General features: G+C 38.9%; 1 protein-coding gene across 1 annotated transcript in view; it reads left to right on the top strand.

Moving 5' to 3' along the window:
• The window catches only part of DAAM1 (dishevelled associated activator of morphogenesis 1), a 156,106-nt gene extending 151,483 nt beyond the window's left edge, over positions 1 to 4,623 (top strand). Inside the window, exon 24 of the mRNA XM_023526780.1 lies at positions 1,871 to 4,623. Coding sequence (XP_023382548.1) covers positions 1,871 to 2,080 — 210 coding nt within the window. The 3' untranslated portion in view covers positions 2,081 to 4,623. The remainder of the gene's footprint in view (positions 1 to 1,870) is intronic.
• The last annotated feature ends 16,179 nt before the right edge of the window (positions 4,624 to 20,802 follow it).

Genomic DNA, 20,802 nt, shown 5'->3' with positions numbered 1-20,802 from the left:
CTTCATTTCTGACTGGTTCCCTTTTATGTTTTTCATCTCCATTTTTATGTTTTCTGTCTCTGTTAAAGTTCTCACTGAGTTCATCTACTCTTCCCGTAAGTTCAGTGAGCATCCTTCTAACTAGTGTTTTGAACTCTGCATCTGGTCTCCATTTTGTTTAGTTCTTTTTCTGGAGCTTTGTTCTGTTTTTTATGTGGGACATGTGTCTTTGTCTCCCCATTTTGGCTGCCTCCCTGTGTTTGTTTCTATGTATTAGGTAGGGCTACTAAGCCTCCCAGTCTTAGTAGAGTGACCTTATGTAATTGGCGTTCTGTGGGGCCCAGTGGCACAGTTTTCCGCAGTTACTTGAGCCGGTGCTCCAGGTGTGTCCCTCATATGGGTTATGTATGTCCTCCTGTTGTAGTTGAACCGTGGTTGCTATTTGCATGTTGATGAGAGGGATTGACCCTTGGGCTGATTGGCTGTGAGAACTGGCTGGTGAGGGGCCTACCTTATGGAGCAGGATTCACTTTAGCAGGGCTAGGTGCCTGCCCAGTCTGCCCTTTGAGTGTGTCATCCTTGAATGCAGCCCTGTGTGGTGCTCCAGCCCTGGGAAGAGCTCTGCAGTAGTCTGTGCACTGCCCAGGGCCACCAGGCAAGAGTCACCAAGCAATCTACAGATGGCTGCCACCTGTGCTGGGCTTAGAAGTGCCTCAAAAGACCAAGCTGGGAACCAAGGCCAGCTGCTGCTAGTGCCGCGCTTGGGGCTGCTCAGCACACGGTAGTGGTACTGCTTGTTTGGGTTTTATGAACCTTAAGAAATTTCAGGAAAGTCTACAAAATGAGCCAAGACATGCCATTTGTATGGAAAAGCCACTGGAGGCGGCTTGAGTAACCCTACAAGTTGGGAGGGGCAGAGTCTCAGGAAATCACCTGTACCTGGTGACCTGTGTTAGCTAGGTTGATGGAGATTCAGATATGACGGCGCCTATGTCGGCACACTGGGAAGTGGGAAGGGCTCAGTAAAGGAACAATGGATTCTACCAGCACTTCTGTCTGGGATACAGCTGCCCCTCCAGCCCTCACCCTGAGGCCAGACCATTCACTTCCTCCTTGTATGTCCCTGGCACTTTTCAAGCAGCTGCCCCAGTGCTGGAGCTCAGAGTGAGTGAGTCTGTCAGGTCAGTGAGTAATTTTGTGCGTAGGCCCTTTAAGAGGAACATCTGCGATTCCCACAGCCCTCCTTCTCACTCAGCCACAATCTCCACTGGTTTTCACAGCCGGAAGTAGTGGAGACTTCTCTTGTCAGCACTGGAACCCTGGGATGGGGAGCCTAGTGTGAGGCCAGGACCCCTCGCTCCTCCAGAGGACCTCCACAGCCAAGATATACCTCCCGATTCTGAACTGCCATAGGCAGTTATGGGACCAGCCCATTTGGCCTCTCTGCCACTCCTGCCAGTCTCAAGTTTGTTTCTTATGTTGTAGGACTTCTGTTCCACCAGACCTCGGGTGACTCCCAGTGGTGCTTCTACTGTAGTTTCATTATAATTTTGATGTGGTCGTGAGAGTTGGCAAGCACAGTGACTACCCACTATGCCATCTTGACCGGAAGTTGCTCTTTTTTAACTAGCCTATCATGAGGTTTACCTAGCTCCTGCATGGTGAGAGTCTAATCACAAAGTAGTGGTGACTTTATTTCATTATTCATTGCTTCTACAATGAGACCTCTTATCCCAGTTACCCTTTTCTTGTGTCATCAAGGGGGTTAGCAGCTATAGACGAACATGGTTTGGTATGACTGAAATCTTGTCATGTTTCACAGAATTCATCACCACTGAAAACAAAATACAACACTTTGACACTTCTCTAAGATGTTGCTTTCTATTTGTAGCTGAAAGAACAACGTGAAAGGGAGCGTAAAATGAGGAAAGCAAAAGAGAATAGTGAAGAAGGTGGAGAGTTTGATGACCTGGTTTCAGCTTTACGCTCAGGAGAAGTATTTGACAAAGACCTTTCTAAACTGAAACGGAATCGCAAACGCATTACCAACCAGATGACGGACAGCAGCCGTGAGAGACCAGTCACGAAACTTAATTTCTAATTTTCCTTGAATACTTTTTTTAGAACGCTCACTAGCAGCCCTTTGAAGTGACTAGAACTTTTCATTACACTGCCTTGCAATCCAAACAGTGGCAATTTCTTCTTTCATCCGTGAGTGAATGTGTGAATGTGTGTGTATGTAAATGTATGTGTATATGTATACTAAAAAAAATGTATATAGAAGTCTGAGTGTTGTCTGGAGACATATCTGTATGGGTAAAAAAAAAAAAAACTTTGTTAATGTATGTGCTCAGAAACCCTTTGTATATGCATTCATATTGAGTGTGGCTCATTTTCTTCCCCTGAACACCATGACTGTTCAAAAGCACAATACTATCTCCTGAAAGAGATGACATTCTCTAGAGTGAAAACAAAAATCAAAAGGAAAAAAAAAAGCTTGAGAAATATTTTGTGGTTTCCAAGCTTGGTATACTTTGAAATTATTTTCACTGGTGGAACTGGTGTCGGAAAAATATAGATTTAAAGTGGTTTTTGATAGTCGACAATGTGATGCTGGTACATCAGTAACTGAAAGGACCAGCTCAGAATTTCTGACATTGATGTGGGGATTTGGTCTGTTAATGTTTATTGAGAACATCTTGCACACAATCTAAATTATGTAGACTCTCAATCAGAATTTTTTTATATATTTAAAACTTGGACATCAATTTTTTTCCTCCTAATTTCATCAAGTTTTCTGCCAAGCGCTCTTGATGATTTCTTTACATTGCTTTTGGAAAGAACACTATTTATCTAAATACAATCTATGCTCTTGTTAAAAAACAAGATTGCCAGAATGTGCTTGTTCTAATAATATAGATATATAAACTTTAAAAATAAAATTTCCCACTCAAGACCTAAAAGGAAGAATTCTCTGAAGGGATAAAATTATTTTTAAAAAATTTTTATGGGGTGCCTTTTTTTTTTTTTTTTTTTTTTTTGGTATTTTCTATTTTCTGTTTTATAGGACAAGCTGCGTCTTCTGTAAATATAGGTCTGGACTAAAGGACACTTAGTAAATGCACAAAATGTCAACAATACCAACAGAGATGCCAAGATCTATTTATCTCCAAGTATGTTTGAAGTGGTTTCCTGTTTATATGTTGTCATTTTAAATTGTGTGTCAGTAAAACTACCTGTAAATTTTCAGTCCAAAAGATAAAGCTCTCAGGGAGAAATGAATAAAAACAACGAACATTAGAAAATAAAATATAGATGCTTACCATTAACCTACCAACTCTTAATATCCTTAAATTATATGTAAAGAGGACTGTTACTCTTCTTTTTCTTTTTTTTTCTTTTTTCTTTTTTTTTTTTTTTTTTGCTTTGCTTTATTTATTTGTAGTGGGGGAGGGGGACTAAGGTTCTCTCTTTTATTTCCATTGATCCTGTTGTGGTTAGGTTTCCTGTGGAGAGAGTAGTTTGTCCTGTTGCACTAGAACATTATCTACTCATTAAATTGAGTTTTTCAGTCAATTAACAAATATTTATTAGACACCTACTCTGTATCAGGCATAGTAGGGCTACAATGGTAAGCAAGACAGAACCCCTGCCCCCAAGGATCTCACGTTCTAATGGGGACATTAAGAGGTGAATAGAATACCAATGTGTGCGCTGTACAGGAATCGTGCTATTTAAAAATAATTTGTATAAACTATAATGCTTAGTGCAGATGGCAAGGTCTCTGTGCTATTTGAAAGCTGTGAAATAGTGCTCTAAGAGTTGTCAAGAGCTGTGGTTTTACATTTTTCCCCTCATTGCAAAACTTAGTGACTTTCTACACATTATATGGAAGTAAATGACTAGCAGATTAAACAGTCATAAATACACAGCAGAGATTGCGCTCCCCCAACCCTTAGTTACCACGGTCTGCAAATACACCATATTAAAGGTACAGACAGAGACTTCGCTCAAACAAGGCTTAGAGATGAGGAGGAGTGGGCTATGCTGATGGATTTGTCTATTCCTTAACTAAAGTGCCTCTATGTATATTCTTTTCTATTTATAGCTGCAAAAATTTGGTCTGGCTCAATTTTGGAACTATTTTGAAAATGGCTTTGTTTTACAGTTTAAGGAATGGACAAGTGGATGGAGAGTCACATAAAGGAGCAAGTTTGTGTATCATGTCCCTCTTGCCCCTTTTTAATCATCTTCGTTTTGATATGGCCATCCTGGTAGGCCATCTTTGCCATTTCCATTTTTGGTTTCTTCCCCAAAAGCTGTGTGCAGGTAATTCCATGTGCCATTGTTGAAAAAAATCTACTTTTTAGATTGGTGCTGGTATAAGTAGCCACTTTTCTCTCTTGGGTGCGTGTTTTAAATTTTTTTGTTTGTTTTTTTAAATTAATGCCAAAAAGAAAAAGCATTATAATTTGTCAACTTAATTATATGTCTTGTATCTTATTAGCTTAGTAGTTAGAACCACTTAGTGTTTAGGTGCAAGACTGTTGTTATAGTACCAAGAAAAAAATGTTGTATGTGTTATGAGATTGTACATTTTTTTAAATAGCAATATGCAATAAAGAGATGAATTCATTGACTGTATGTATATGCTTTCTATGAGTTATTAAAATAGCGTTATCAGGTTTCTTTGCACTTTCCACCACTAAATTTAAATATTGCTAGTTGTTTACTAAGTCAGAAATATATACATATTTTTTAACTTGCATATACTGGACCTAGAAGGGTATAGTTTTCTGCTATGGCTTATTCAATATGTCCCCAGACTACCATATCATCCCTCTTTCTATAACTCTTTCCATAACCCCTTTGTGTAACTCTGTGGATTATACAGTTTCACGGAGGGGCTACTGATTAAATTATTCAACTGAGAGTATTGAAAAGACTCAAGTCTCTGGACTCAAAATCTTTTTCATTTTGAAGCATTTCCTTTTTAAAAATTAATTTGTGGTATAGGTCAATATGGGGAAGTGTCATCTGTACAGAGAAAAGGTGTATTTTATCCTCTAAAAATTGGGACTTTCTTCAGCCCTATGTAATTTTGGCTGCCTGACTTTCCTCCACCCAATTTGAAGTCAAGCTGAAAACAAATTGTCCCAGTGGTTGATAGAGGACTGAAGCACTTTTGATTTTTAGACTGGACTCATGATGTTCTTGCCAACCATCTTGTTTTTCATCTAGTCACTCAATACTGCATTGTATCCAAGGGCTGCTTTGTTCTCTTATGCTTTGTTCTCATTCAGATGCGAGAGAGCCTTTTATATGTTGGACAAATTTTATATTCCATCCCACAAACGGAATGTACTATTGCCTATATGTACATCTGAGTATGGAGCTTTGTCCAAAATTACTTAGATACATCAGTTGCCCTTGATGTATTGATAGAAATAGGGGGAAATATGAAACTTTCATGTCATTACACTTATTTTTATGTCTTTGGTTTCCCCCCAGAAATCGTCACTGGGAAAAATATGCTTTTGTCAAGTGGTGAATCTATTCGATCCTCCAAAACTTTGCCCCTTTTCTATAAAGTAACATGGGTTTTTGTGAGGCAAAATAAAAATAATCTTTATTAAACTAGTTTGGACACAATTATTCAAAAGACTGAGTTCTGAAAGGAGGAATTTTTTCAGATTTTTTTCTTTAAATAACATCGGCTATTTTCTATCAAGTGGAAAACTTAAATAAAGAACTCCCAAGGTTTAAGAGTTACTTGGTACCGTTCAGTTCCATAAACATTAGCTTTGAGAAGTTAAGTTTCTCTACATTGGACTATGCAGAGAAATTTAAAGTCAAGGTTGTAGGGCTTCTTGCATTGGGGTCATTCATAGACCACCACTATGTTAAGTGCCCATTTTCTCTAAATGGTCTACATATTGGTTTAAGTCTCTATAGCCCCATTTCCCCTATAATTATGAACTCTACTGTCAAGTTCATAATTAACAAATGGCCTAAAATCTATAAATTCTTAGAGAAAGTTTGGAACCCCTAGAGAAAGGAGTTTCTTTAAGGAATTTTGCATTTTCCGTAGCAAAGACAAATCAAAATTATTTTCATCGATCTTGTGGGGAAAACATCAAATCTATTCTTTGGTCCCTTCCCTGACATGCTTTTGTCTACTATAATCAATAATGTGTTTCCACGGTATCAAACTAAAACATGAACAATAGATTGCACACTAGAGATTTTTGACAAAGGAGATCCTTATATTTATCAAAACGATGTGTTTTTGTTTCTCATGGGAGAGGGGTATCAATTTTACCACGTCATTTAAATAAAATATTTTTCTCTCTGTTTCTCTGCCTGTGGTTTCTTTCACTGAGAGAAGGAAGAAAGGAAACAGTTCAATACTGGTCTTCAGTACCATCTTCTATTTGATTTACACCCATTATGGCCATATGGGGACATTTCTGTAGCACAGGAATCTGCAGTCCCCCATGTGATGATGACCATTTCTTGTTAGTGTCCTTACCCCCATCCCCGGTCTTCAGTGTAGAGAAACTTTGTCTACTAAGACAAAGTTTGGGGACCATCTGACTCTTCTGAGATGAGAAGGGGTGCCTGGAGAGAAGGTGATTGTGCTGCTGAGCAATGACTAAGGGAAGCAGGCACAGGAGAGAAAAGCAGCTGCCAGCTGCTTGGCCAAGACACCTCCCTACCAGATCGGGTTAAGTTGTCCTACTCCCTCTCACTTACCCTCCCCCCAGCCAAACTCCCTTTGATACCTTATTGTGTCCCTTGACTTCCCCAGTTTATTCAGCTCTGAGTATATCTTCAAGAAACAGCCCAACGGGGTAGCTTCTCGTTACACTTCCTTAGACTTCTATTCCGACCCCCACCCTTTGAGATTTCAGCCCAGTCTCTAAAACCTCCTGATTAACTCTTAGACCAACAGGACCATACTACTGTCCATTCCTTAACTCTACTTTAGAAGCCGGGAAGAGAGGCAGAAAAAAAAGAAGGGTTTGTCACTAGTGAGCTAACCATACATACTTAGTTCACATTATAAGCCTTCACGGTTTCCAGTTGAAGCCAGTTTCTGCAAACTGTCATTAAAAGACTCACAAGAAGAGACTGTCCTTTCTCGCTCCCTTTCTGTCTTTTTTTCCTCAAACCTGCTTCATTCCACCATTATAAAGGCTTATTAGGAATTCTCTTAAAAAGACTTGCAGAAAACAGTCCTCCCCTGCTGCCTCAAATATGAGATACTTGACCCTGAAATGCAGCAGCTATTTAGTGGCCTGACATTTTTATGGCTGTTGAGTTCCCACTAAAAGTTTGGCTTTTGCTGTCTGCAGAGGCACCGCTGGGCACTGGGTCAGTGGGCCCTGTCTCACTGGAGTCACTGCTAAAGGATTAATGCAATGGAAAAAGGAGCCTCTACCACACAATCTGGTGAAATGATGCTTCGAGGTCAATTGGCATTGACTTTTACTAGAATGTGGCAAAGGTGACCCTGATGAATCCTAAAATAAAACCACCTATGGTCATTAAACAGTACTCCCCACAGAAGACTGCTCCCAAGCTCCCTTGTGTGCCAACTTGTAAGCAACACAGTAGAATCTAATATCTCTAAGTTCCAGAGTTGTCTATTACCATCGGACATAAGCAGTGACCTCAGGTGAGTCTCCTAAACACCTTTTTGCAAGCTGGGCAGAACAGTTATAAAACTTCCCATTGCAGAATGTAGCAGTCCCGCCTCTGAGGCTTCCAGGACCCAGATGCCAAGGAGTCACTGCAGCCAACTTACTAACTAGAATTAAACAAACTCTCTTGATTGCACTATTTTTCAGCCACAGCCAAGAAGCCCAGCCTCCACCCTGGCTGAGAAGAAGAAAAGTCGAAGGGCCCTTGCTGAAAGCAGACTCCGTTTCAGCAGAAAAGGAGCTCATTTCAGTACTTCCTTTTACCAGGTGACTGTGGTAACACAGATCCTCAGAGCCCCATCATGGCTTCACCAAAACCACAAGCATTGATTTAGTCATAAGATCAATGTATATCATTAATATGGCTTTTCTCTGTAGAGGTTGTGGTGACCCAGGAAGAGGGTAGTTGGAAGCCAAGGCAGGAACAAATCAAACTAAATGGATAGGCCCACTGTTCACTTCCCTGGAGTGCTATGTTCTCAGGGACACTGCATTTTAAGAGCAATGCTGACACACAAAAATGCACCCTGGCAAGGAGGTTTAAAAACTGACTCAGAAGCTTTCACTGATAAGAAACTTTAATTAAGCTGCAAAACAAATTATAAAGGAGATATGATAGCCAATCTCAAATATTTGAAGAGGGAGAAGGCTTATTCTGTATTTTACCAGAAAGCAAGACTATAACCATTGGGTGAAAGTCATCAACAAACAGAATTCATGTTTCTTAACCCCAAGAACTTTCAAACTCCTTTGACAACCAGCAGCTCAACACGTGCCACATAAGCACGCTCATCTTCAGAGACAGTCAAACCTCTCGACTGGATGCCCAGGGACCGATGACCATCCATCACATCAGAGATGTTGTCAGAAGTTCGGGACTAAGTGACAGGTCTGATAGCTGATTTTTTTAAACTTTTTACTTGGAAATTTCAAACTTACGAAAATTTGTAAAAATAAAAATAGTATAGGGAATATCCTATATGCCCTTTTCCCCAAGTCCCTTATTGTTAACATTTTGTCCCATTTGCTTAATCATTTATTCTCTTGCTCTCTCTTTGTGTGTATGTGTACACATAATCTTTTTTTCTCAACCATTAGTGTTAAGTTGTATACATCATGGCCCTTAATTCCTAATACACATTTCCTAAGAATAGGGCTTTACTAATATAAATTCAGTACATTTATAAACTTTATAAATTAATATTGATATTTCTATCTAATCAACTATACATGTTCTAATTTGTCAGTTGAGATAATAATAAATGTCCTTTTTAGCATTTCCTTCCTTCAGAAAAGCATCTAGTCCAAGATCAGGTGTTATACTTAGTTGTCATATCTCTTTAGCCTCTTATACTCTTTAGCCCGTCTTTATCTTCTACGACATTGACATTTTTGAAGAATAGTTCCTGTAATAGGCAGAATAATGGCTCACCAAAGATGTTCATGCCCTAATCCCCAGAATTTGTAAATATGTTACCTTACAAGGCAAAGAAGACTTCGATTAAGTTAAGGATCTTGAGACAGGGAGATTTTCCCAGATCCTCCAAGTGGGTCCAATGTAATTACAAGGGTCCTTATAAGAGTGAGGCAGGAGGGCTGGAGTCAGAGAAGATGTGAGAAAGGAAGCAGAGGTTGGAGGAAAGCGATTGCTGCCTTTAAAGAAGGAAGGGTGCCATAAGCCAAAGAATACAAGTCCCCCCCACCCCCACCTTTTTTTTCTTTAACTATAATTTTCTTTGTGTTGTTCTTGTCTGATGTTTCTTTTTGTTAGATTGAGGCTATACATTCTTGGCTGGAAGACAACATAGGTAGTATCAGGAATCACACAATGTTTGTCTGTCAATCGTAGGTAACATAAATTTTCATCACTCAGTCAAGGTGTCACTCAGTTTCTTCTCTGTATAGTTTATTCTCTTGCAATGAATAAGCTGTCTGCTCCTCATCAAAATTTCCCCCTAGATTTAGCATCCATCAATGATTCTTGGCTGAACCAATCTTTATGATAATGGTTGCAAAATGATGACATAGTTCAGTTCCAACATTCCCTCCACATTTACCAGTTGGCCTCAGCATTCTGTTTTAAGCAAAAGCTCTCCCACCTCTGATCAGTATGGGCTCATGAATTCCTATTTTTTTCAATGGCTTATAATCCATTATTTAACTTAATTCTTTTATGCTCAAATTATTCTTGATTTGAGCAGAGAAAGCCCCCTCAGGCTTGCTCCTGTGACCTTGTAATATGTCCTATTTTTTAAAACAAGCATTTCCTAACTTTTTGCATAACAAGTAGTTCCAGGTTTATCTTGTACCTACACTGTCAGCCTTGGAATGAGCCATTTTTCCAAGGAACTCTGATACTTTTTGTAGGAAATGGGATAAGAGACCTGAGATTAGATTTGCTTTTTGACCCATTTCACAGACGGTGAGGAGATATATACGTGTGTGTATACATATAACACACATGCATATATATATGCACATGTTTTAGAAATGAAAACTTCACGCCAATACCTTAAATTCTAATCTATCCCCACAGGGTGGAGGACCTTCCCGCGTTCCATATTTGTGTATCCCTTCTTCTGTAATAAGAACTCTACTTCCCAAGCACATAACACATTTATGCTTTTGCTCAATCCTATATTGAATCTAAAAGAGTTTCAGAATTGTTGCTTACAGAATACTCCAAAACAAAAACAAAAACAAAAACTACCCTAATAGAAAGTGTAAAATTTGTACTTCTTCCCTCTCTACTTCCTCTCCCATATCCCACTCCATTCCAGACTGAAGTATATAATCAAAAACTGTGTTCAGAAATTACTTGGATTGGACCTTTCTTCTTTTTGTTATCCTCCTTTTGTATGGTTATAATAATCATTTGAAATACACTTAGATTTATTTGTTTCCTTTTTCTTTCAGTTTTAATTAGGTTTTGTCCCCTTCCCACTTATTGATTTATCTTTTGCATATGTAGACTACTAACATACTTTCAAAGTCAAAACTATATAAAAAGGTATATTCATAGAGGTGTCACCTTCTCCTGTGTCCCTTTTACCTCATCTTATCTTGTAGGTATCCAACTTTAATGTTTTCTGCTTTATCTTTCCTTTCTTTGTCTTGTAATAATAAATAGATATATGTATGTTTACTTATTTTTTCTTCTTTTTTGCACAAAAGGTAGCATATTACATATGTTCTTTTGCAGTGAGCCTTTTATACTTAATATTTGTTGGAAATTAATATAGATCTTCAACCTCATTCTTTTTTATAGCATGATAGTACTCCATTGTGTGTAGATAACATAGTTTATTCAACCAATCTCCAAAATTTTCTAATTACATATAACATTGCAATGAATAACCTTGTGCATCTCTATTTATTACTGTTAGAGGTATATTTCCAAGATAAATTTCTAGAAGTGGGATTGCTGTGTCGAAGTGTAGACATATAGGTCATTTTGTTAAATATTGCTAAATTACCCTGACAGGGACTATATACCATTTTTGCATTCCCACCAGTAATGTGTAAGTGTGCCTAATGAATTCAGTCAGTTTTCACTATCGCCACTGTTATTAACCTGGACTAAGCACCATCATCTCTCTTCTGGATTGTGACAATACCTTCCTAAACTGGTCTCTTTGCTTCAGCCTTTTCCACCATAATCTATTCTCGTCACAACAGCTAAAGTGATGCTTTCAAATGTATTTAAAATCATATCACTTCTCCACGTAAACTCTCCAGAGGCTTCCTTTCTCACTTAGAAGTAAATGTGACAGTTCTCACAATGGCTCTCTAGACCCTAAATGATCTGGACACCAGCCCAGCACCATCACCCTCCTGACCACATCCTCACTACTTTCCTTCTTCCTTCTTTTGCTCCAGCTGCACTTGCTTTCTCTTCTTTCATGACCATACCAACCACCAACCTCCATCGGTCTTTGTACTTTCGTTTTCTTTGCCTAAAACACTCTTCCTTTAGATATCACTTCACTTTCTCTGCCATCTCCTCCAGCTCATTCTTCTAATGTAACCTTCTCAGTTAAAGACTTCCTTGCCATTGTTTATAATTACAATCCACAGCCATCCCAGTACCCATCCTTATTCTGCTCTATTTTTCTTCATAATACTTATCACCACATATTTTGCATATCATTTGTTTATTATGTCTCCTAATCTTACTCCACCCATTAGAATAAAACTTCCATGAAGTTAGAGATGTTTGTTTTGCTCACTGAGTATTTCCAGCACCTGGAACAAGTTCTGATATACTAGGGGATTGCAATAAATGTTAAATTGAATGAATGACTTCAATACATCACTCTCTTCTTTGATAGATCAAATATGCAAAAAAAAAAAAGACATGAATAGTGCAATTGATGAGGTTGATTTAATAGATATATTTGAAACGATAAATCTCTCTTTTCAAATGTTTACGAAAGTGTTTCTCAACAGCAACTATTACATTTTTGTGCCAAATAGTTCTTTGTTATGGGGGCTGTCCTGTGTATTATAGGATATTTAGCAGCATCCCTAACCTCGACCTGTTAGCATACCTCTCAAAGTTGTAACAACCAAAAATTTCTCCAGGCTTTGCCTAATGTTCCCTGAGAAGCAAAATCTCCCCCGGTTGAGACCCATTCGCCTAATTTGCAGTCCCCAAATTGAACCATACATATCCAAAAAGAACAGAATTAATGTTAAAAGTTTAAACACAAAATATTACAATCTCTTAGGGGGAAATGCGCCAAGAAATATTGGGTCAAAAGTTAACCCAAACTAATAGAGTTGCCAGATAAAATATATGACACCCAGTTAAATTATAATTTCAGATAATAAATCATTTTTTAGTATAAGTATGTCCCATGCAATATTTGGGACATACTTCCACTAAAAATTTATCTCTTGTTTATCTGAAATTAAAATTTAATTGGGAATATCATATTCTAATTTGCTAAATCTGGCAACTCTCATTTGTAAAATAATAAATGTAAAATCATTAATATAAAAAGACAGCCACTACACATAGAATACAGCCAAACTGTACTCAAAGGCAAAGGTATGTTTGTTAATATCTTCACTTCTTAGAAAGAGAAATGTTTAAAAATGAACTAAATGTTTAACCTAAAAGTGAGAAAACAACAACAACAACAACAAAAAAGTAAAACAAACCAAGTAATCTAAAGGAATATCTCACAGCTAAGTTAATTTAAAGGAGGCACTCTTTTCCACTCTAGTTATAGCCTTTCCAATGAGATGATAATACATACTCCATGTGCTTTGGTTCTTGGACAGAGCTGGATACATTCTAATTACACTCTACATCTGCTCACTCTTCTTCTAGATACTCATCAATATCAGCTATTGATGTCTTTTCCCTTTAAACAGATTACCACACATCTTTGTCATGCTGTGTAATGTCCTTCATATTTTGTCTGCAGCCCCTTCCCTTTTGACTAAAGGAAGCTCTTAAGTTACAAGTATAGACATTATTGCTTAAGGTGGTGACTTTAGAAAGGGCCTACTTTATGTCCACTTAGTTGATTTAGATTAGCTGAAACCTCAAGAATCTCACGATCTCTCTTATAATCCTCCAGCATCTACAGATGAGTCCAATATTTTCAAGGCATTTCTCTCATACATCATTTTAGACATTTTCAGAGAGATGGCAATACCTCTCTGAAGGCATCAGGTACACGAGATGTGAACCTGTGAGTGACTGGATTTCCTAAAGGAAGGGATTCTATCAACTAACTTTGAAAACCAGGATGTGAACAAAGAAATAAGGCCCATTGTATATGATGGGCTATCACTGTATTGTCATTTCCTGAACAACATTCTTCTTATCAGTAGTGGTTCTGTTGCCAAATTTCAATTTGAAAGAGCATTATAAGGGGGAAAATATCCAAATCTTTATGTAGTATTTCCTAGGTAGTAAACACAGGATTTCCTGCGTCCGAAATGATTTCAACAAACTGCCTTCAAACATGGCCTACTGACAAATTTAGACACTGTTCCGTTAGACACGGATAAGTTTGCTGATTGAAATCTCCTCCAGCTGAACAAGGGGTTTTGCCAAGTGTGCAGCAAAGTTCGCAAAGCTGACCATCCCCACCGAGCCTGTAAGCCACAGAAATGGTTTCTTTCTGTACTGATTCTTGGTCTTAGTATTTCATGTGTTTATATATCTCTCCAAAGTAAAATCTAGAAGTGTGACTCACTCTTTTCTTTTGAGAACTCAAGCAGGCAGCATGGTGATTATTAAAGAGGAAGTTAGGTGGCCAACAAAGGCATTTGGTTCATTAGTTTTAGAAATAATAAGATCGGGGAATCCTAGAGGATTGACGCTGAGTTTTTGAACACTGGTATTTGTTTCAGGGAGGAAAGGTCAAACTTCTCAATACACAATCTCCAGAGGAAGGAAGTGTGTTCAACAAAGGCGCAAGGAATCTTTCCCTCTCAGACATAATTCTGGTCACACCAGGATAATTTGTAAATCTGCATTAGAAACAGTTCCTTTCTCCATTTCCCATTCATAATAAGGTGCCTGTGATGAACTAAGTGAGTGAAATTTTCTCCCCAGACTTCAGTCTTCTTTGTTTTAAAATCCTACTTTAGTGCATTGCTTCCGGAAGCGTGTGGTTTCATAATACCCAGTACTCACTTTTGGCCTGAAACTCATTTGTACTTTCGTCATCATGATGATGTACCAAAGAGTCATAGCAACAGTTCCAGTTTGCCAAAGGACAGAGGATGCACAGATTTTGATTGTACCAAAATTCTACAGAAATATGGTATCTATGACATTATGTGGAAGTCACTACAGAGGAAACCTTTTCAAGAAAAGCCAGGGTAAATCTTCATAGTAAGCATTTGTTGCCCCAGTTGCTTCCCGATGATATGTTTTTTTGTGTGTTCATGGAACACAAACCTGCAGCTTTGATGAACTGCCAACACTCATTCTGTCAGTCCCTAGTTTTGATTGCTGAGAACTCAAGAACATCTATCTGTTCGCCATGTCTCAGCTTTGGCAACATAAGAAACTTGCAAACCTGTAGAGGATTTTAATGAGCTTATTTGAGCCAAACTGACAACGATTGCCAGGAAGCAAAATCTCAGTGGATTAAGAAATGCTCCAGAGAATGGCAGTTTTGCAGCTAATTTTATATATTAGAATCAAAGGAGGAGACATGTAAAGAGGGTTCATTGGCGGTAGATTAAGGGGGCAGGAGAAAGCAAAGCAAGGAAATCTCTGGGATTGGATAAAAAGTAAAATGAAGGGACACATAATACTTCTTTTACATTGGTGGGCACAAGAGAGTTCATAATGAACATTTATAGCACGCAGAGATGGTATGCAGGGGACAAGGTAACCATGAGGAGTTCTGTGGCCTCGTGCTCTGGTGCAGCGGGTTGTGCTCTGACAGGCTCACTTAAAGACTGACCTTCCTCAAGAAAGCTACAGGCCCAGGATGTGACCACCTGCCATTACCTGCTTTTGGTTAGAAATTTTTATGTTCAAACCATCCTATGTGGTTACTTTCAGTCTCTAAGTTTGTAGGGCCTGGCATGCTGGCCTCCCCTGAGCTTGTCAGGTTAGTATGTGGCCTTTTTTCAAGCACAGCTTTAACATATTTATGAAAATGAACTTATTAAAATATGACCATATAAATTTCCATAATTAATATTGGAGAGGAAATTCCCTTTAGAATAATAACAACTACCATTTATTAAGCTCAGGTACTGTAATAAGCATTTTCCATAAAAGAACCTAATAAAAACCCAATGACTTATACTTTACAGATGAGGAAACTGAAGTTCAGGAAAATTTTAAAATTTATCAAGGATTACACAAAATTCAACCATAATCTGACAAAAAGTCTGGGCCCTTAACAAAAATTCAATAAAAAAGATATGCAAAAGACACTGCCATTATCCCTCTATTTTATTTTATTTATTTTTACTTCTATATTGACCTGCTATTCTGAGATTTAAACTTGAAGTTAGAACAGAGCCTGTGGCTAGCTCTCTGGGGCCATTTTGGTTCGAGCTTGCAACTGGGAATTTTCTCATAACATAACAGTAGTAACAGAATGAGGGGCCTGAAAGGGATTAAAAAGGACTCTAGTGAACACATGTTTCAGTTTCCCACCAACTAGCTTCTTCAGCTAACCATATTCTCCCACCAGACGGTCAATCGGAATGTTCCCTTCCCAGATCAAGTGATGTACATATGACCAAGCAAGGCAGTCAGAGCTGAGGAATATTAAGTCTGGTTCTGTTAGGTAGCTAGTCAGACATGAGCAACAGGGGGAACAAAGGAATAGGGGCTGAGCCTAGAGACTGCCCAAAGAACACCCTATTATTAGTTAATCCCTCTTGCATCTCCAGAGACAAAGAAAAGGAGAGTCATGGTTTTAGCTGACCTAATCTGGCTACAGATGCCTGCATAGAAGGTCATTATAATACTATGTTTATGCCTGGAAGTTCATGAATCTAATTATAACAGACTGTATTCTGGGTAAGCACATGCACACTAGGCAAAGTTATATAGCAGCCAGGTGTCAATCAAAATGATCTCACTTGCTGATCACCTAGGAATGCCCTTGGAACTAGCCCATCACGGCCCAAATATAAGGCAGACATTCCCACTTCTGGGCCCTTCTTTTTGCCCTCTTGTTGTTGTAGTTGTTATCTCAGCATTCTGTTACAGCTCTCAGCTGGGACCGGGTGCCTCCTCGGGGTATTCTTTGTCTTTCTAAAATATACTCTTAATAAAACTATTAAATTTCAATGAACTGTGATTCTCCACTGCTGTCTTTTGAGGAAGAACCGAGGGAAAATGTTAACTACACTTCTGCACCACCGACTTTATCACTCTCCCTACCCCCTGACCTTGGAGCAACAACAAAATCCAGTGGCCCCAATGGTGACAGTTCCAATGACAATCCCTGAAGTGATAGCTCGTCATTCTTGCTACCCAGAACTCAGGAGCTTCTCTGGTTCCAGTCCTTTCTGAAGCTTAGTTCTTCAGCTTTCTCAGAGATTCTAAGAACTGGCCAAAGTCAGATTCTATTGCTTGGATCTGAAGAATACTAATTGTTGCAAATATCTAATCTAGGGTCTTCAAGGGACTGAGAGGTCAGACAAGCAAAATACCAGGTCTCCTCTTCTGCTTAAGCCAAAGGGCTCTGTTCGCTATAAATAAGAATTTTGTTATTATGGGTTGAAACATCACCAATCCAATCCAAGCATCCTCAGTCCTTGGTAGCTCAAACTGATCATCTAGTGCAGCTCTTGGGGCTTTTAATTTTGGCTGTTATATTCATTTATTTTGCAAATAAACTCAAATGTGAGGAGAGGGTAACACCTTAGGACCCCTTTTAATCTCGCCACTATTTGTACTCAGTCAAGGCCGACATGGAAATAAGTGCCATCCCAACTCACCTCCTGTTGACAGCTTTTCAAACCTGGTTCCAAATCACATCTGAACTTTCCTTTAAACAACGTATTATTGTCACCAAATCGTAAATGTACAATGGCACATTTGCTTGTGAACATATTCAGTGTGGAAGTTTTTATTATTTTCTACTCTATGCCTGTCAAAAAAAATTGTTCAATAATTTATTCTTTAGAATTATTGAACTTGAAATTTATAAAATGCTAAGGGACCATTCTGAATTCAAACCTAAATCTATAGAAGCTGACCAGAACTTTTAAGCTTTGTTCCCTATTCCTCATACTATCTCTTTCCAAAAAGGCAAGAATCTAAAGATCTTTGAGAAAAAAAAAAGGAGTCTCAAATCTGACTGTAGCTTTTTGGTTAGAGATTGAATGTAATCTTATATTTAACAGTGGATATCTGTCTTTTTTCCCTCAAAAATGGGTTTATCGTCTTTCTTTCTATTTTGTTAAATGAACTAAAATCAATGTGAAAAAATTGAAGGGCATCTGAATAGTTACATCAGCGTTGGGGTGGTTTTCCAAATGGCAGGGGGTAGGAACAGTCAGGATAGGAACCAACTGAATTCCAAATGTTCAGATGAGAATTAGTTTTTAATTTGACACATATATTCCACTGGAAATTGCATTAAAGAAGATAGCTACACCCTCAAGGTTAGCCTACAAAGGCTTTCAGACTGTTCTGACAGTGCTAGTATTCTGTTAAATAGTCCTAGTATTCTAGAAAATGGTTCTAGTTTATGTGGAAAAGTCTGAAACAATGTTAAAATTTGACAGGTCTTTTTTAGCCTCTCAGCTGAGCTTCCCAAGGCCCTCTTCTTCCCTGCGTCTCCCCTGGTATTTCCTTTCCGGCTTGCACTTCCCCCAGGGGCTGCTACTCTCAGGTCACCTGAAGCAAAATTACCTCAGGGGCTGATTAAAACGAAGATTACTAAACCCCATGTCTTACACAGAAAGAAATTTCTAGCAGTGGGGCCAAGGAATCTGCATTGTAACCAGGTCCCCAGGGGATCCTTTTACACGCTGAGCTTTGAGAACCAAAATGTTTTGGTTTCTAATTACTAATTTCCACCTCACTCCAAATCCAAGTTTCTATTTGCTCAAGCCGCCTGATTTCAACTCAAGTAAAGAGGAAGGCAAGAAATTGATGAGAGTTTACTGAAGGTTTGGGGAATGGCATCCTCAGGGTTCCTGCTCTTTTCTCTCTCCGTGGAAATACCTGATCTAAAGATAATCATTTTTAACAATTAGATAAATTTCTCTTCGGACAGAGATAAAAAAAATTGTGTGTGTTGGGTGGGGAAATTGTTACATAGAGATTTTTCACATTACTTTTTAAAAAAATCAAATACATTCTGTTAGGTATTTTGTGACGACGGAATTTTTAATGACTACTTAATATTTGAATTTTATGAATTTGATAAGTTCTCTACTTGTTGAATATTTGTCACTTATTATAAACAAGGCTCTGATAACAATTTTGAATACAAGTCTTCGACAGAACCATGTTTCCCCTGGGGTTCATTTCTGGAAATGGAATTTATAATTTCCCACAACAGATTGCCAAAATGCCCTCTGGAAAGGATGGCACCAGTTTACAACTTCCAGCGCTGGGTGTGAGAGTTCCCTTCTACTAACCACAGCATCATCAGCATTGAGTAATACCAGGATTAGAAAATTTGTAGGCACTTTTTTAAAATTAGGGATTACGCTGTGACTTCAAAGAACAAAGGGATAGGGAAGAAAAATCAGAGTTGTGAGCAGAGCCCTGGCGTGTGAATCAGGAGCTGGATCCAGGATAGCTGGACTTCGTGACTATCTTAGTCTCTCTGAGTCTCCGTAAACCACACCTATGAGAAGGCTGAGTGAAAAAGAAGGCCCCAGTCCAGGCAGAACCACTCACCTGACAGTGTGTCTTTTGCATTTCCAGGCAGAGTTACTAAATCAGTGGTCTGCACATGTTAGTTTGGATAAAAATTACATAAAGCAGAAATCAAAACTCAGATTTCTAGATCTACCCAAAGATCCTGATTCAGTCCGCATTAGGTAGGCGTAGGAATTTACATTTTTATTAAGAACCCCATGTGAGTCCAACATTGGTGGCCTAGGACCTCTCTTGGATAGCTATTAAACTTTTGATGGCACATTTGTTTGTGGCATAAAAGCAGCCCGTGAAATAAAGTCTGCAGTATGCAGTCAGGGACCACAGATCTTTTGACATCCTGTGAAAGGGTCCCCAGGCTAGGCGTCTCTGTCAGTACTGAGACAAACTAGATTATCTGCGTTAGCATCCAGGCTCTACATTTGCCAGTTCCAATTATCATCCCAATGTGAGCTTAAAGGGGCTCTGTCAACATTGCTTAGATCTGAAGATCAAGTTCAAGGAAGGTAAAGAATCTGCAGAACTGATGTACAAGGCAAGTCTTAACTTCAGGCAAATTAGATAGTTACCTACTGTTATGGACTGAAGTGAGTCCTTTCAAAATTCATATGTTGAAGTCTTAACTCCCGATACCTCAGAATTTCACTGTATTTGTACACAAGGTCTTAAAAGAGGTAATTAAGGTTAAAGGAAGTCCCTAGGGTGGGCCTCAATCCAATATGATTAGTGTCCTTATATGAAGAGGATATTAGGACATAGACACGTAGACACATGTGAAGATGGAGGGAGAAGGCAGTTTCCTAGAAGCCAAGGAGAGGTCTCACAGTAAAACTAACCTTGCCCACACCTGGATCTCAGACTTCTAGCCTCCAGCATCATGAGAAAATAAATTTCTGTTGTTTAAGCCACCCAGTCTGTGGTACTCTGTTGTGGCAACACTAGCATACTAACACGCCCATTATAGAATGATTCGAACAAATCTCTCTCCCCTCAGTGCCTGGAATACTTCCATTAGAGACAGTCAATCTTTTGACTTAGCTATGCAGCTTAATAATCTCTTACTTAATGTTAATAACACACACACACACACACACACACACACACACACACACACACACACACACACACTTCTTACTGCTCCTTCTAGGCCAGGCAGCTGGCTTACTTATCTCTGTACTCTCAGGCCACATATCAGGATCTCCATCTAGTGGAATTCCACAAACATTTTTTAAGTACTTACTATATGCCAGACACAGTAATACAGATTTTAAAATATAGATGTAATCTTTATATTTGAGACACTTACTATCCAAAGAGGAAGAATCCTGCACTGTTTAAGGACTGCGATGGAGACAGCTTTAGGAGGACAGGGGTGGAAATGACTAATTTTGCCTGAGGGAGCTAGGGAGGCTTTCAGAGAAAAGGTGAGTTTGAAAAGATGAGTAGGAGGTTTGTAGATGAAGAAGAGACAAACTCTGACTCAAAGGATTAGTATGTACCAAAACACAGGCGTATCAAATGAAATATGTTTGGAAATGATGAGAACTTCAGTGGGACTGGAGTATAAATAAGGTTGTTAGGAGAAACTCAAGTGGCCACATGCACCATCCTCAGGATGGCAGAGCAGGACCAAGCCACTCTGCTTAGTGCACATCCGTCAGCAGGGTTCTCCAGGCTTTCCAGGCTCATAACATCTCTGAAGCAAATGAATGGTCCCTGCCAAAACCATCCAACCCCTTTCCTATACTTTGGCTTTTAAGAGCACAGGGAGCCCAGTAC

This window comes from Pteropus vampyrus, unplaced genomic scaffold (assembly GCF_000151845.1).
Source record: "Pteropus vampyrus isolate Shadow unplaced genomic scaffold, Pvam_2.0 Scaffold15, whole genome shotgun sequence".
NCBI classification, from domain to species: domain Eukaryota; kingdom Metazoa; phylum Chordata; class Mammalia; order Chiroptera; family Pteropodidae; genus Pteropus; species Pteropus vampyrus.
Note: the sequence above shows the minus strand (reverse complement) of the source record. Positions and strands in the feature narration are given on the sequence as shown.